Here is a 16,481-nt window from a genome sequence, read left to right as displayed (position 1 = left end):
TTAAACTCTACAGCATCTATAAGTAACATTTTCTCAAATTGGTTGAAATAACCAAGATATTTATGCAGACAGAGTTCGTGAGGCACACTGTAATATTTCTATATACATACATAACACATATAAACATTGCAAATATTAATCACTAGAATTCTAACACATCTAGCATAACAGAGAGCCATAACGGCATGTTCGTTATTACCAAAGAAGCCTACATCAATTGAAGAATATCAATTTCACTAATCAATCGAATGTTTACCCACAACTTTCAAACACCTTCCACGCCACAGGACCACAACCCGACTTTTGCCAAGACGCTCGGACAAAAGTAAAAGAGAAAAGAAATCCGCCTCGATTCAACAGCTCTGATTTATCGTTCTAAGCATCCCACATCGAAGCCCCCCTCCGGCCGGCGTCTCGCAGCTATTCAACGCGTCTCAAACGCGATATTAAACCGACACCTCGTATCGATCTTACTTATCGATGCTATAGCTCAACCGTCGAACGGTAGCGCGTTTCGAGCGTATCACGTCTGGCAACGTGCCGCCGTGGTCTCGGGGACTACCTACTGGCCAGCAAAAAAGTGCTCGACGCTGCCTAGTCGGGGCGAACTTTATTGAATGAAAATGCCGGCTACGTTTTTGCCCCCGTCAGCATCTTTCGCGGGGACCGAATGAAACAATGGCCATTATGTGGAACACTCGCGACGTCCATATACATATATGCATGCGCGCACGTGTGTATTACATGTTTTTCAATTTATACCGGCGCACACAGATCCGACCACGAAGTATCGCGAGCGCGCGGACACGCTTGCCGTGCATACACTCGCGTGTTTCCTATAGAAATGCGAGCGGGGGTTAGGCGGCAAGGGGATGGGGTGGGGTGGAGAACGTGCACGGGACAGCTGTTCGTACTATTATACCCGACATGGTCACATTATGCCTTAAGGACAATCGTGGGAATTCCATTAAGTGGCCTTGAATGGTTCATTCATGTCGATCAACTCTTTTCCTAACAGGGTTGACAGATCAATCGAGCCCCGAGCACGAGCGATCCGCGGGATTTCTCCTGGCCTGCACGGTTTCTCCTCGCCATTCCGCTGCGCCGCTCCGCTCCGCGCCGCGCCACCTCGTCTTCGACGAAACTGAGACGCCAGAGTCAATTACCTCGCCGTGTACGCCGTACGAATCGATCTCTTGTTCTTGCTCTGCCCCGCTCTCGTTGCCTTCGGTATCGAACGAATCGAATGGTATTCCCTCCGCATCGTTTATAGTCGTCTCTCTCTCTGCCTCTCTTTCCTGCGCGGCCGATCGCGACACTGTCTCCGTTCGGCCTGACGGAGAGAATAATTGACTTCTGCTTAATCAGAATGTCGTTTCTGATTGTTTCTCTTGAACGAGTGTGTGTTTTCTAGGGAAGTGGGATGTTTGAAATTGCCGCGTTTATGGGTCGGATTCAGAAGGACGAGTTTTCGAAAGGACCGTTCGGAAGGATTGTTCGAAATACAGTCGGGAATAAAATTATGTGGACAGGAGGGGACGCTATGTGTCAATGAATTTTAAAAATATTTATTTTATTAATTGCTTAATTCATAACAAATTTTAGTATGTGTCCACGCATTTTTGTCCACCAACGAATAGTTGAATTTTCTGTTTAATGTCGTTTACTTGTACACAAATGTAAATATTACTTCGAATTTTTCACTAAATGATATGCGTACTAAAGGGATATATAATAAATGAAACTTAATGATGTTCCGCTAATAGGAATGTGTTTAAATTGCATCGATACCTCTTACCATCGCCTGTCCATATAATTCTGTCCTCGACTGCATACACGCAGTATTTGTGTTTGTGGTTTTTATTGTCGAGATAGTAACGTATGTATTTCATTTTTTGTGAAAATTAAATGGTTTTTTTATTCGTTAAATTTATAGCTTGCTATTGTAATGTTTCAAGTATGGGAAGTTTTGTTTACTGACGGATGAATAATGGAAGGGGTAGTCATTTGTTGCAAGTGTGGTAATGAACGTATCTAAGATTTCATATCTTAACTTGATTAATTTTGCTGTAGTGATTTTCGATGTGCGTGATTAGTTAGTCAGTGATACTTATTATTGTTTTGTCAATTTCTTATTATATATATTGTATAATTTATATATAAATATAAATTTATATACATTACATTATATGTGCAGATATATAGTAAATATATTTGTGATGTTAATAAAGTTGATATTTTTATTGGGCGAGAACAATCTGTATAATCATTAATACAATCCAATAATCTATACGAATAAAAATAAATTCTACAATACAGTTATTTGAGCATGAGTTTCCTGGTTTTTCATGAAGGAAGTATTTATTTTCTTATTGCAATTCACATGTTTATTCTATGAAAGATGAGCAGTTGGTGTTTCATCGTTGATTTGTTATTCACAACTTTGTATCTAGATAAAGAATTTTCCCATCTTTATCAAGTGTGTAGAAGCAATTACTGGCGTATGAATTCCATAAAAAATAAATAGTGACTCGTGAAAATTTTATTCTTCTAATTTTAAGAACGAACGGCAATTCTTTGACGTCTACGAAAACGTTTCCTTTTAAAATCAAACCTTCCAAGAAATTATTAGATTATGTTGCTCAAAATAATTCGTTGATTTACGATTATAATTACTATTGTTATTAAAATATTTATTAAAAATCTTTAGCTGTTGAGACCGATATTGACTATTTTTAAAAGACTCTTAAATAGTCACTAAATAAAGTATTGATAAAAATTACTTCTAATTTAACAATTAAGTGGATAGTAAAATATAGTCTGACAATGTAGTTCACGTTACTGCGCTGCACACAATTTCTGATTAGAACAGATAATTAGTATTGTTTGCTAATGCGCAGAAATCGATAACAATAAGTGTTTCTGTCTGTAATCTCGTCAGCTAATCTAAGAAAAATTTATAATGGAGTTTTTATAACTTCGAAAGGAAGTATTTACGTTAAACAGCTACTTTCTTATATTAACGACAATAATTATTATGTAAATTGTGTTTTGAATATGATTCCCTTATTTTTAATTGTAAGAATATTATTCGGATAAGTTAATGTTACTGTATTACATTTATGCCATTGTATTACACAGAATATTATAAAGTTAAAGGAACTTTTATTGACATTTGTATTGTTTGCAAATATGATTGATTTCTGTCAATGTTATTAATTGATTTACTTACCATTAAGTGTTATAGTCGATACTTCGAAACCATTCCATACTAATCGCGTTGAATGCGATATATATTCTAATTATTTTGCCTTTTTTAAACTACTGCTATCCTTTACTTTGAATTTAAAATAAAAAATTAGAAACCTGTTTTATCGACAGTTGGCATTAAAAGTTTCGCTTCATGTGTTTTCTTTGCACAAATTTCAATGTTAAACCTGAAATACCAATCTTAAAGAATTCAATAAAACTGGCGTCCCAAGGGATTAATAAAACAAAACTTAAATAATTATTCCATTATATTCATTTACGAAACCATTCTAATTAGGTAAGTACTAATGGACAAGAAATGAAAATGATTGAAAAGGAATCACTACGCGTATTTATAAATATAAACGTGAATACGAACATTTCATACGAATACCTGTTAGACCACAGTCTATAATACTAGACCTATCTCACATCGATTTCTCTCGAGAACTACGTTTCATTTGCAATATCATTATTCCGAAAATCCACCTAATTCCTCAGCTACCAAACACCTTATATAAAATCAACCGTTCTTCAAACATACCGTAAACTTCGACCCACATTGTATTAACACGTGCACGCGATAAAAGGTTTACGTACCAAGATGTGACTCGAAGTTTCGGCCGCCCGGCGACTTTACATTTCCAAATAAGAACAATTTATCGCGATTCACACGAGAAGCGGGTATTCGTTCGAGCGAAACGATACACTGCGCGATTTTATTGCTCGCGCGAACGCGACCGGATGTGCAGCGATTTCACCGTTAACCGTAGGCATAAACGGGAGAACTAATGATTAATAAATCGTTTTCGAATTTATAGGATGCTGGATAATTATGACAGGGGTGAGGTGACACCACCACCGGTGAGCAGTTATGGCGGTTCACCCGGACTCTTGGCACTTCATTCCTCGCTTTATGCGACTCCCACGTCGAGGGCCTACGACATCGAGTCGAATATCGATGGCAATGACAGCTCCATGCCCATCGATACCCAAATCATTTCGGTACGTGTTCAACGTGTTTCGCTCACCGCGGAACATTGCTCTTGAAACAGGCTCCTATAATTTTTCATACGCGAAACGCTCGCTCAGCTCGAACCTGGCACGCACACCTACGACGCTGCAACTATAATACTTTACAACGTTCTTGGATGTCTTCTGTGAAACTCTATAAAACGAAGGGATTGACGCTCCCATACGAGGATGATGCACAGCCTTGAACGCGAATTTGTTACTTTTCAAAGAAATCATTGTACATCGGACAAGTTGAACGGAAATCTATAGATTTTATATATTAACCTTCGACCGTTTGTTTTCGCTCGTCTGCGTCTATTTTGTTCGGTTTTTCTATATTGTTTTCGCGTTTGCTTTTATCACATGTTCGACTTTAAGAATCAAATAGATGAATGTATTTGTGGAGTAGCTTGTCTTCGAAATTAAGATCGTTCCGTCGTTTATAGTTGGCATATTTACTATGTACGAAAATAAACATTCTAATTGTAATTTGATACGGCTATTCACATATTAGATGAACGTTGTAAATTTTCTAATGAGACGGTTAATGGGTGTGATCATGACATTTATGTGTTAATTGATGAAAATTTAGATAGACATGAATCCGATTTAATTAAATGTTTCATTGAATTCTGGTCGTGGTTTACACCTTGTTATAAATATATGAAGCGCGTATAGTATGCTTATAATTATTATTGATAGAATCAATTTTCTAATCGAGTGATTTACTTCATGTTTTACATGTTTCAGATAAAGGCAATTAATTTTTAGGTGTACCCATGACTTTTTCTCGCGTTATATTATTAAGAAAAATTAACCTGCTTCCAGCAAATATATGAGGAGACCTACCTGGTTCTTAATTAAGAGATCTCTGTAAATTAGTAATTTTATTGCAGTCAAGTTATTTTAATTTTAAGATTGAAATTATATTTCGAATTATATTTCAAAACATAAATTCTGTGACATATTTTACATGCAGGGAAATATAATTATTGAAAAAATATCATTTTCTGCGGAATAATACAGCATTTATTCGAAATCGTGGACATTTCAACTAGTTTGATGACAAAAAATCAAACATCCAAAAAAGTATTTTCAGGGGCATGATTCTGAACAACTTTTCCTCATACATGTTTTCACTGCTTTGCCTTAGTTTTCGAGATATTTCTAAAAACAAGTAAAAAATAAAAGTAAATCACACCGATTTCAATGATTCGAGAATTTGTAACGTTATATTCGAGTATGACATTTCGTTTGACAATCCACAAAAACTTTTATCTCCGGATGTTTCAGTTGTTTGCAATCGAGTTGACCAACAATCGATATGTTTTACGAAAAGAGGTTCCGAAGCTAGCGAATAACTGCGCCATTTTGTAACATTTTGACTCAGAAAAAAAATAAATACAAAGAAGAAAGTTACAACTACACAACCAAAAAAAAAAATCAAAATATTGCACTTAATAGTACTTAACAAAAAAGTTCATAAAATTTCCGTGTATTTAGACGCCCCTAGGTGGTGTCCACCCTTAAGATAAATGCACACTAACAGTTTGCGGGAAAATGTCGCAGCTGTGATTGTTTTGGAAGAATAAAGATATAAATCTTATTTTTCTTAATGTGAGACAGAAGGACTTTGTTTCTGTTACTCTAAAATAATCCTCGCTGCGACAATTTCTCGCGAATTTGTCGTGTGTATTTGGCCTTAATCGGCGCCACACGAGTCTCGTCTTAAAACCCGATCCCCAACATTATTGAATGGTAAACTGGATGGAAGGGTCACTCATTGATATCGTTTCTTAACCCTTTGCGGTCGACTGCCGCAATAATGGCGACTTCAAGCTTCGGTATCTACAAAACAAACAGCTACAAATGAATTATTAATATAACGAGTTTAATTATTCATATAACGAGAAATTGACATATGGTTTATTATTTCACAATATTTAATATTTTTTATGCATAATTTACTTTCTTATGAAAACAGCTTCAGGAGTTGAAACAATTTTCATCCGTAAAGGAGTTAATTAAAATTACTTAGATAATTATTTAAGAGTTATCGAAATCGGTTCCCTTTCGACAAGTGTACTCAAAATTAAATGCAATAAATACACCTTAAGTTACCGTGGGGCTGGTTTAATGTGTAACAGAATTTATAATTATGAAAGTTATTAGACACTTCTAACCAAAACATAACTTTCAAAATGTGATGTATAATATCAAATATTATAATTATAATGTTATATTAATATAAATTCAATCACGGTAACAAGTATATGGAAAAATTTAGAATGATAATCTTCGCAACATATTTCAAGGTCATTGCAATCAGTGAGATCGCCACGATTCAAAATAATTGTCAAAGATATTAGATCATTGTTATTCTTTTGTTATGTTCATTAACTATCTTGGACAAAATAATTTAGGGTCCCGCACGGAAATATAATAATGTTCTTTTTCATTTCTTACTTTCGTAAAAAAGTAAGCAGCAATTAATTAAAATACTATTTCAAAACATTGCGACAAGTAATTTTCTCTCGTAAACCAAATAGGCTTAAATATTGAATTTGAGTTAAATTTAGTTTACTTTAAAGTGCAAATACATTCATTATAGTCTAAAATAAAAGATAAATTAAAATATCTGAAATTAACAGCACAGTAAAGGATAAGAATAATAATCTAGGTCATAAGGGATCGAAATAAAAGACACGAAAACAATATCGATTATTTACCATATACTGCTTGAAATAACATCGTAGTCAACGTTGGTCATTACAAACTTACCGTTCTCATATAACACATAAATGTAGCTCAGCTTCGCCGTAAACCCTTTTTCCATGCGCCCCAGAGATCCGTCAATCCCACGAAGTCATCATTATCGCGCGATATATTATTTCCGTGCATCTTCTGATCACATGCGCATTATTCATTTTATTTTATTACAATAGAAGTCGGTTGGCCTCAGGATCAGCACTTTTTTTACTCAGCATTGTTGCCGGTCCCCGTCCGTTCGACCGCCATTCATTAGCCGGCCGATTAGTATCTCCCGGTAATTACCGTATTAATGGAATCGAGCGCGAATATCGAGCTCAACTTTCACCCGTTTTTGACTAATAAGCATTATTAATTATCGGGATTAGCGGAAGGATGATCGTTTTTGTCGGTGACTCATCCGGTCGATTGCTTTGGGAAACGCTTCAGATACCGGGAATGTTGTCCGGGCCGGCGCAGCAGCGGCTCGAGGACATGACATGGCTCGCTTCCGGCCCGTCCCTCGAATATCAACAAGGGATTTCGCCGATTCCCGCAGGAGTGAAGATGTGCCATCCAGGCAGCACGGCCCAGAGGAGCCTGAAGGAGCAACGGATACGTCGTCCGATGAACGCGTTCATGGTCTGGGCAAAGGTCGAGCGCAAGAAGTTGGCCGACGAGAATCCTGATCTCCACAATGCCGATCTCAGCAAGATGCTCGGTAAGTTTGCACTGGATGTTACAAACTTTGTACAGCTTTCAATTTATTCGGCTTTCAAATCTATATTAAAAAGATTATGGTTTCAAGCAAAAACTATAGTTTCAAGAGTGAAACCATAAAATATCTTCCTTTAATATTTGCTTATTACAAAGTTATGCACCTTTAAGCGGAATCGCATTTTCTTACGACGTCAACTCGATTTTTAGTTTTTATTGCAAAATTATATGAAGATTTGGCTAAAGTGTCATTTGTACATTAAAGTATAGATTATAGAATTCACAGCAATGACAAATAAGGTGTAACCATAAACATTGCCGGCGGAGGGTTAAGAATAGAACTTGATGGACAATACCATCGTCGAATGATTTGGTCAAATTTCAGGCACTTAATTATCAAAATAAAGTGGGGCGTATTCCCAAAAATTGATGCATGGAAGATATTTCGATCACTTTAATCTTTTGCGCTTGGAAGTTTCTCATTAGAAACATTCGACACTGTCCGATGAAACATAGACGACACTATTTAAAACGAACTAATGAGAAAACATACGTAAATTAAGAAATAAAGTTATTTTATATAAATACTTCACATATTGATGAATTATACAAAATTTAATATCATATATAACACTTTGTAATTTTGTTATGTCAAATCAAATGGTGACTTATTTAGATTGTATATTTTAAATTTGTATACAACAGAAGGAAGTAGAGTACACAGAATCAAGAGACGGAATATTTTTTACTGCATTGTCCAATATATCTTCATTTCAATTGCATTAAAACCACACGTTTCATTCGTGTTGTTATAAGTGTAATGATGGTAGACCTTTATGTTTTAATAAAACTATGAAATACACAATGATTCATACGAATTTTGTCCATAATCATTTTGATTTATTTAAATGAGTTTCGGTAATTCGAGATTAAAAATTTCTCCAGAATCATTCTTTTAAACTACACATTAGTACGAGCAAGAAGCAAATAACACGGCACAAGAAAATCCTCATCGAATATAAAAACCCTGAGTAGGTTTTCCCAGAGTCATAAACGCAAAGATTTAGTTTAGAAGCTAACGAAGTTAGTTTTTACGCGATAATGGGATTTTTTATGCCGTATGTTATAGAAAGTATTTAATATCGAACATATCAAACAATTTCTTAAACATGAATTCCGTAGTGCGATACACATTATACGATTGTGTAAGAGAATTCTTATCATTTAAATAATGAATTTTTCATGTCACTTTTGTTTTCGGAAGTTTGTATTTTCTTTTACGGTATGTGCATAGCAGATTCGAGTTTAGTAGAACAATTTTGCCATTTTTTATACTTTTCATAGCACATGGTAAAAAAGTATAAGACACGTTATTCATACGAGGGCTGTGTTCATCCTTCATTCTCGAAATATCAGCAATTCTAACAATCATTTTGAACTTATATTTTGTTATTTTCTCGCTCTTTCTTATTGTTTATAGGGAGCTTTGTTAACTGAATAATCTAACAATGCAAAAATTTCAAACAAAATAATAGAAAGGGTTAAACTACTATTATACATGTACATGCTGGGTTATCTGTTATGATCGTCTTAATTTACATGGTGTTATTTACAAAGGAAAACAGATTAAAGTTGCATAGTTTTAAAAAGGATATCAAATGGATCAAATGAGATTTTTATTTCTATATATCGGACTTTTCGATAAAATCAAAAGTAACTTTTGTTTTTTTAAGAAAGAATATATACGTAACTCTTTATAGCAAAGTTTTGATACATTTTTTAAAATATAAGCACTTAAAGTGTTGGTGCTTGAAGATAGACCAAAATTGAAAAATGATCATCACTCTATTCTGTAGTTAATAACTGAATATTAGCTTACTATTACTACCATTAGCATAACAATAACGATTGTATTCAGCGATGTTATGCAGCATAAACAGTTAATTACTTAATCGTTGTTATAATGCAGTGTTTCATTTGTGTTAAATTTTGATTTGTGTTATTCGGTTGTCATTAAATACATTACACAATATAAGATAACTGATATCTTATAAAAGTAAACAGTATTGTGATGTTAATGATCATCGCATTGAATTATACCTGCAAATAATCGATTTCTTTTTAATGGAATCAGTTCTGAAATGTGTTGATTACAATTAATTCAAGTTTTGAATTTACGCGGACATTTATGAAAACTGACACATTGTTTAAAGCCCTATACATTTCTAGCCGAATATATTATTTAAAATAACACTTAAGCACTGAGAAATTCCGGGATACGAAAAACGTCAAATATCGTACACTGTATGAAGTCATTTAGTGAAATTTAATTCTCTCCGATACGTTGAGAACAAGTCGATTGAAAAAGTTTACATAACATTACAGTTACTACATTAAAAATATTTGATTTCATACGTCGTAAACTAGGGAAACTTTATACAAACAAAAACGTCACTTTGACTTTACAGCACAAACAAGTGCCAATACGTGACAGAGCGTTCAAGAGTTACGAAAAAAGTAAATTATCCTAGATATATTTCGATTCGAAGCAATTTGTACAACCCCAGCAGTACATCCGTTCATAACTGGTACCCTTCGATCGTCGAAACTATGCTTCATTGAGAAGAATATTCGATGGCACGGTCGGCCGTCATCTAATGAAGTAGGTTACTGAATACAAAGAAGTTGAAGAATCGTTGAAAATAGAAACTAAACGAGCGTAGCGGCAGAAAAACCTTTTTCTCTTGAAAAACGGGTCACGAGACAGCTGTGGGAATAAGAAAGTCGGAAAAGTCTGTTTCGCGGCGCGCTGGTGTTGTTATTAATTTAATTACTCGTCGCACGATCAAACGTGAATGGAGATCCGAGCAGGAAGAAAGAAAGGGGGAGCAATCAAAGGAGACTGCCGAGCGAATTTTCTTCGCCGTGAACTCGTCGTCGCTTTGTTACGCGGCCCGAAGAGATTTGCATTTTTATAGTCACCAGCCGCGAAATTAAGCTAAAATAGAATTTTATCTGCCGCATTAACGGTTTTCGCCGAGCAGAAAAACGATAAATATGAAACGACGCGAAATACTATGAGAAGCTTTTTGCCGTATCATTTTTTTGCGGGATCTTTATAAACTGCCGCGTAAAAATCCGCGGTTTAATGATAAATTAAACCCGAAGGCGGTTCAAACGAAAGTTCAGATTGTTGGCAAAGGATCGCGACCGCGTGACTGGTTATAGTTCTGCGCGGTTTAATTAGACCTCTGGCAGCGCGACTTCAATTCCAGTCCTTCCGGCCAAGATTTCCTTCCCCGTAAGCACGCAGTTTTATGCCCATCCGAGAAAATTACAAAGATATCGAGTAGCGCAATTTAATACGTCGTAAATTCGCTGTCGCGACTCGAAGCGCATTCGCTTCCTTACGTAGGTGCCAACGCGGTGCATTAATATTAAAAGGCATATGCGCGATTGAATGTCAAGAGGTTTAGCCTTCTATCATCGTCGTTGTTTTTCGATTAAGTTGTTCGACGATTCTCGCTGCGTTTTTTCCCCCCGCTAAACTTTTAAAAGGACATATACGCGCCATCAGAAAATTGTGTTAAAATTTTTATGAGACCAACACTCGAAACTTCGTTTCTTTTATTATTCAGACGTAACGGCGGCTAGGCGATAATCGTTTTATTTTGTAATCGCTTCCTGCTGTGTTCACAATGAACAGATTGAGACTTTACTGAAATTGTATCTTGAATATTCGACTGATGAATGTGCTACAACGTTGATGCATTCCGATAAGGACTGGTTTCTTCGTGTGTTTATGTAGAGTGCAATCTTTACGTAGCAATATTAATAACATTGTCCTTTCTACTGATTTGTCCTTGTATCATATTTGATTACTTCTATTTTACTGTGTAGAATTATGAACGAAAGTTTATTTAGTTATACTTTGAAATTCATAACTCAATGAAATTCGAATTTTTGGAAAATGATACTTTATGTTCGAATTATATCATCTTGAATATTTCTAGGTAGTATTTTGTACTTGAATTCAAGTGTCTCTTTCATTAGCAGTAACGATAAAGCACGTTGTAAATTTATTCGGATGTCCCTAGAGGCTAACGTCAAATTATGTATTCAAGTAATAGCAGTACTGAAATTAAGAGAAGGTTATAATCATTTCCGTTAATATTTTACTAAATTGTTGTACACGTAGCGTGTAAAGATATACGAATGAACATACTTTTTAATACAGTATACGTTGATAAAGGTTTTTGAAGCAAAATTTTAAGTAATATTTTTTAAATGTGTTTTTTAAAAAATACATTTAAATAATCATCTTTTAAGTAACTATCAATTAGTAATAGTGTATATTATTATAATAATTTATGTATAAGACTAAAAGTCAAATATTCGTTCTTTTGTAGCTGTTTAAGTAGAAACATTATTTAAAACACTTATTTTTGAAAGGATTCATAACTTGTGATAATGTATTACAATTGATAATGAAAATCTTCTTTTGTCTGCATGGTGGTCTCAGAGCAATATCATTTTATATCTTCTTTAACATAGGAAGAACACAACAGTAATAACATAATTTTGTTAGGAAACTGTTTCGACTGAGGAAGAATGTTAATGAGTGTTTACTTGCCAATCAAAACGTTAACACGGTTCAATTAACTCCTTGCCTTATAGTAACATGCCAGACTCGTGAAGATTTTAAACAGAATATAACAAGCATACATATTACCGAATTTTAGTAAATTCGAATTAAATGTTACTCTTCTGTTATCAGTAATTATACTTTAGAGCAAACATGGACATAGAATACAGCCAGAAATTTGCTCGTTTTGTTTCAATTTTTCCAAAAGATGTATTGCGATGAAGGCTAACGATGCATTTACGTTGGAGCTGCAATGAACAATGAAAGCAGCGATGATAATAAAACGTAGAAATACAGATTTGTCGCTACTGTCATTTATTTCATGTCATTGCCACTTTTATCGGCGATGTCCTGCGAGACCGTTCTCGGCAATAACACGGCTACTCTCGCGAACATCTTCTTCAGCAATAAGAAAATTTCCTTTAAAAGTAATTAATAGGAAAATTCTCGCCACAGATAAAATAATATTAAAGAAAACCGGAATGATACTGTTAATAATAGGTTAAAATATACCGTATTATAGTATTTTAGTTTCTATAAGGGTTACGAAGATATAACCGAAAAATATCGATATAATACCGGTATTTTACATTTAAATAGAAGTCTCTGCCACTGGGTCCTTGTGATTCGATCGAACACGTTGAGACGAAGACTCGCACGCTGGGTCGCGTCAATTTTCACTATTGACAAACGAGCTCCGAAAGAGGGGTTAACGGTTAGGGAATGATTAATAAAGATGCGCGAGCACGCGCATCACCGGATATAAGGCTCACACAATTCCCGGGACGGCGGTGTACGTACGACGGCATCGTCCGTGTATCGGCTGGTTCTCGCCCGACCACGGCCGAAGAAGAGAAGCGCGTCGCGTGCATCACTGTGTACAGTTGGAAGATGACTCGATGTCTAGCGGAACGGCGCAAGGGCAAGAGGTGTCTTCCCATTTTATAGTTTTGTAGTTTCCCTCGGTTACGTGTAACCGCATCGACGAATAGCAAATTAGTGATCGAAAGTAAGAGGAATTAGAATATAAAACTAACGGAAAATTGGGCAAGGAAAGACGAAAGCTGATCAATCATCCGTGTCATCCTCAACTTAGCTATCAGTGATCTAGTCCCTCCATTTACACGGAGTATCCATTCCACGTGAATGAAAATCGTCTAAACAGAGTCTAACGATAGAAAAGAAAACGAAATATTGCAAACTTTGCTGCTGCCACTCCGCGTTGTTCACGTGTAGAGGTACAGGATGGAATAGAGGCAAGAGGGGTATTTTGCTATGTGTTTTGTTCATAGTTTTGAGTGGTTACGTGTAACTGTATTGACAAATAGCAAATTAACATTGACGATCAGATGAGGAAAGACGACAGCTGACCAATGAGATCCGTATCATTCCAGAACTCTTCTCGTGAACGACACGGTGACTGTTTGTTGCTCAGGAGATAGCGAGTGGGATAGCATATGGGCAAGAGGGGTCTATGGCCGAGTATTTTGTTTACGATTCTAATTGGCTACATATAATCGTATCAGCGAATAGCAAATTAGCATTGAAAATGGGATGAGGACGGATGAAAAATGACCAATTGGTTCCGCATTCCTTTCACTCGCCATCTTCTGAGCAACAGATTTGTAGGGCGATGGTAGGGTATTGATGTCTAGCGGTACAGCACATGGGCAAGAAGGATCTTCCACTCTGTATTCCGTTCGCAATCTTAATTGGATATATGTAATCGTATTGACAGTCGCTGACAATTGATCAATCAGACCCATAGTCTCAGCCTAACCATCAAAAGATCTCCCTACCTGTCCTCTGCTCAGAAGATGGCGAGCGAAACGACGCAGAGGCAAGAGGAGTTTTTCGCCGAGTGTATTACTTGCAGTTTTGATTGGTTACGCGTAAACTTATCGGCGAATAGCAAATCTGCATTGAAAAATAGACGAGGACAAATGAAAACTAACCAATCAGACTCGCATTCTTTTCGCTCGTCACCTCCTAAGCAACGAACGATATCTAGTAGGGCATCGTGAGTGTAAGAGTCCCCTTACCCCTGCGACTTTTCAGCTTATCGGTAGTGTGCCAACACTTCTGGGCTGGACAATACACTAGGGCACAGCCGGTAGGTGAACCGGTGTGCGCGCCGTCCGCGACGTCGGGACGCGTGCTCGTGTATCCTCTCGGGGAACCGTACGCAGCGAAACAGAGGGCGGAGGAGGTGGACGGGTAGACCACGTCCGCGTCCACGTCCACGTCCACGTGCATAAGCCCGACATAAAACAGTCTCGCTCGCGCGCAAACCACGGCCCCGTGCTGTGGTACCGATGGCCTAACGGACGGATGGATGGATGGACGCATGGACGCACGAACGGACGGACGGACAGATCGACACATAGCACGCGCGCATGAATATGTAGAATGTCGGGAAAAAAAGACGAGGGAAAAGTGGGGGCGGCAAAGACTCGGCGCGCATAGTAATCGGAGCCGCGTCATGCCAATAACATCGCACGTCGATCGCCTAATGTTCGATCGATAAAACCATCTCTCCGGCCAGAGGGTTTTCTTTTCTTCGCCGCGACCCGTAAGCGGCTGAGCCGCGTGCTCCCGCTTGATTTACGCGTTTCTTGTACCGCGCCGCGGTGAAATGGTGAAAAGGAGGGGTGGCCGGTGGGGGACGGTCCGATAGGGCGAATAGACGACGGCGGGGCGCAGGGAGACGCGTGTGCCGCGTACGAACACGTTCGGAACGCGCCGTGCTAAAACGGGCGCGGGTAGGTGGCTTACACGAGGAGGGTTTACAATTTTCTGCACGACGCTCGTTTCGAATGCCGGGAACGTTGCGGATGCCAATTGCCGATAATTCAAGGTGTACCTACCCACGATATAACGCTCGGCCACGATGCTGACAGATTGCCGGGTACCGGCGCGAAGTGTTGCGCGCCGGACGCGCGCAGGCCTTCTCTCCTATGCGAACATTTTAGCCCATCTTGTCCGGGGTATAATGGATATTTATCCCATCGGATTTGCCTACGTGGATATCGTTGCGGACATGCGCTCTTATCTCGAGAGAGACTGAGCATTAGCCTGTGGATCTTTCAGTGTTTGTAAATAGTAAGTATCGTTGAGTTAGTTTCCCTGATGTAGACGTTAGAACCTATTCGCTGCTGGGGAAATTAAGAACCTGTTGTCCTGGTCGCGAAAAATTGATTTCGAAGAAAGTAAAATTATTTCTCTTATTGCAGTTAGTTCGGTATTGTTTATTATTGTTTTTCTCTGAGATTGTAGGTCATGGAGAGTAGCAGTTAATCCAGACTTACAGTCTAAAGTGAGAGATGTGTCGTAGTTGGTAGGGAATGGGTAAATGGGTTCAATATTTCTCTTTGCCTGATGGAAACGTTTGGTCAAGTAGTATGGGTTTATCAAATTCGCATTTTTATCAATTCATCGTTAATATATTATAGTTATTGATGAGTAATGATCAACAATTAAGGATTCCTTAATAAATCAGGTAACAACAATAGACCTTATTACGGTCCTTAAATATCAAGTCTTTTTGAGTAATATAATTTGATTATCTTTTTTTTAGATTATGGATTAAAGAAAATGATTAAATAGCTATTTGATGCAAGACAGTCGTTGGTAAGCTTATTAACAGGTATCCAATAGGTAGAGTTAATTGGCATAAATATCTGTAGTTTAGGCATTGTAGCATATTAGTAACTCTGTCCCATATTCACACGATATAGAGGTTGAAAAGAAATCTCATCTTAACATATTTCGCACCGAAATGAGAACGAGAACGTAAGAATACGTACATCTATTCCATATTCTCATTAGATGGGAGTTTTCATACAAATTTTCATGCTTACAATCGAGAATCGCTATTTTGAGATAAAATATATATTTTCCCTGTATTAATTCTTTAAACTTCAAACATTTCTTGATACCATTGATTTCAGTTCACTGTTCCATTGAAACTATCGAACATTTGAAACTTTGTTTCTCAAAAGTTATAAATGTGTATACATCGATTTATTTGAATTTTTTTCCCTTCGATTAAGTTTATTAGATAAAAATAAATCAAAGTTAAATTTCGCATTTCGAAATTCTTCAAAGC

The 16,481-nt window shown here is 37.0% G+C and overlaps 1 protein-coding gene across 3 annotated transcripts in view; it reads left to right on the top strand.

Annotated features, from left to right (window-relative positions):
* LOC116432868 (uncharacterized) overlaps positions 1-16,481 on the top strand; it is a 115,376-nt gene that overhangs the window by 48,930 nt on the left and 49,965 nt on the right. For all 3 annotated transcript variants that reach the window (XM_031990314.2, XM_076366055.1, XM_031990315.2), the window contains 2 exons: positions 4,071-4,254; positions 7,462-7,732. In XM_031990314.2, the coding sequence (XP_031846174.1) occupies positions 4,071-4,254; positions 7,462-7,732 (455 nt within the window). The remainder of the gene's footprint in view (positions 1-4,070; positions 4,255-7,461; positions 7,733-16,481) is intronic.

This window comes from Nomia melanderi, chromosome 3, assembly GCF_051020985.1.
Source record: "Nomia melanderi isolate GNS246 chromosome 3, iyNomMela1, whole genome shotgun sequence".
Classification (NCBI taxonomy): domain Eukaryota; kingdom Metazoa; phylum Arthropoda; class Insecta; order Hymenoptera; family Halictidae; genus Nomia; species Nomia melanderi.
The sequence above is the reverse complement of the archived record's forward strand: the minus strand, read 5'-3'. Positions and strand labels throughout refer to the sequence as shown.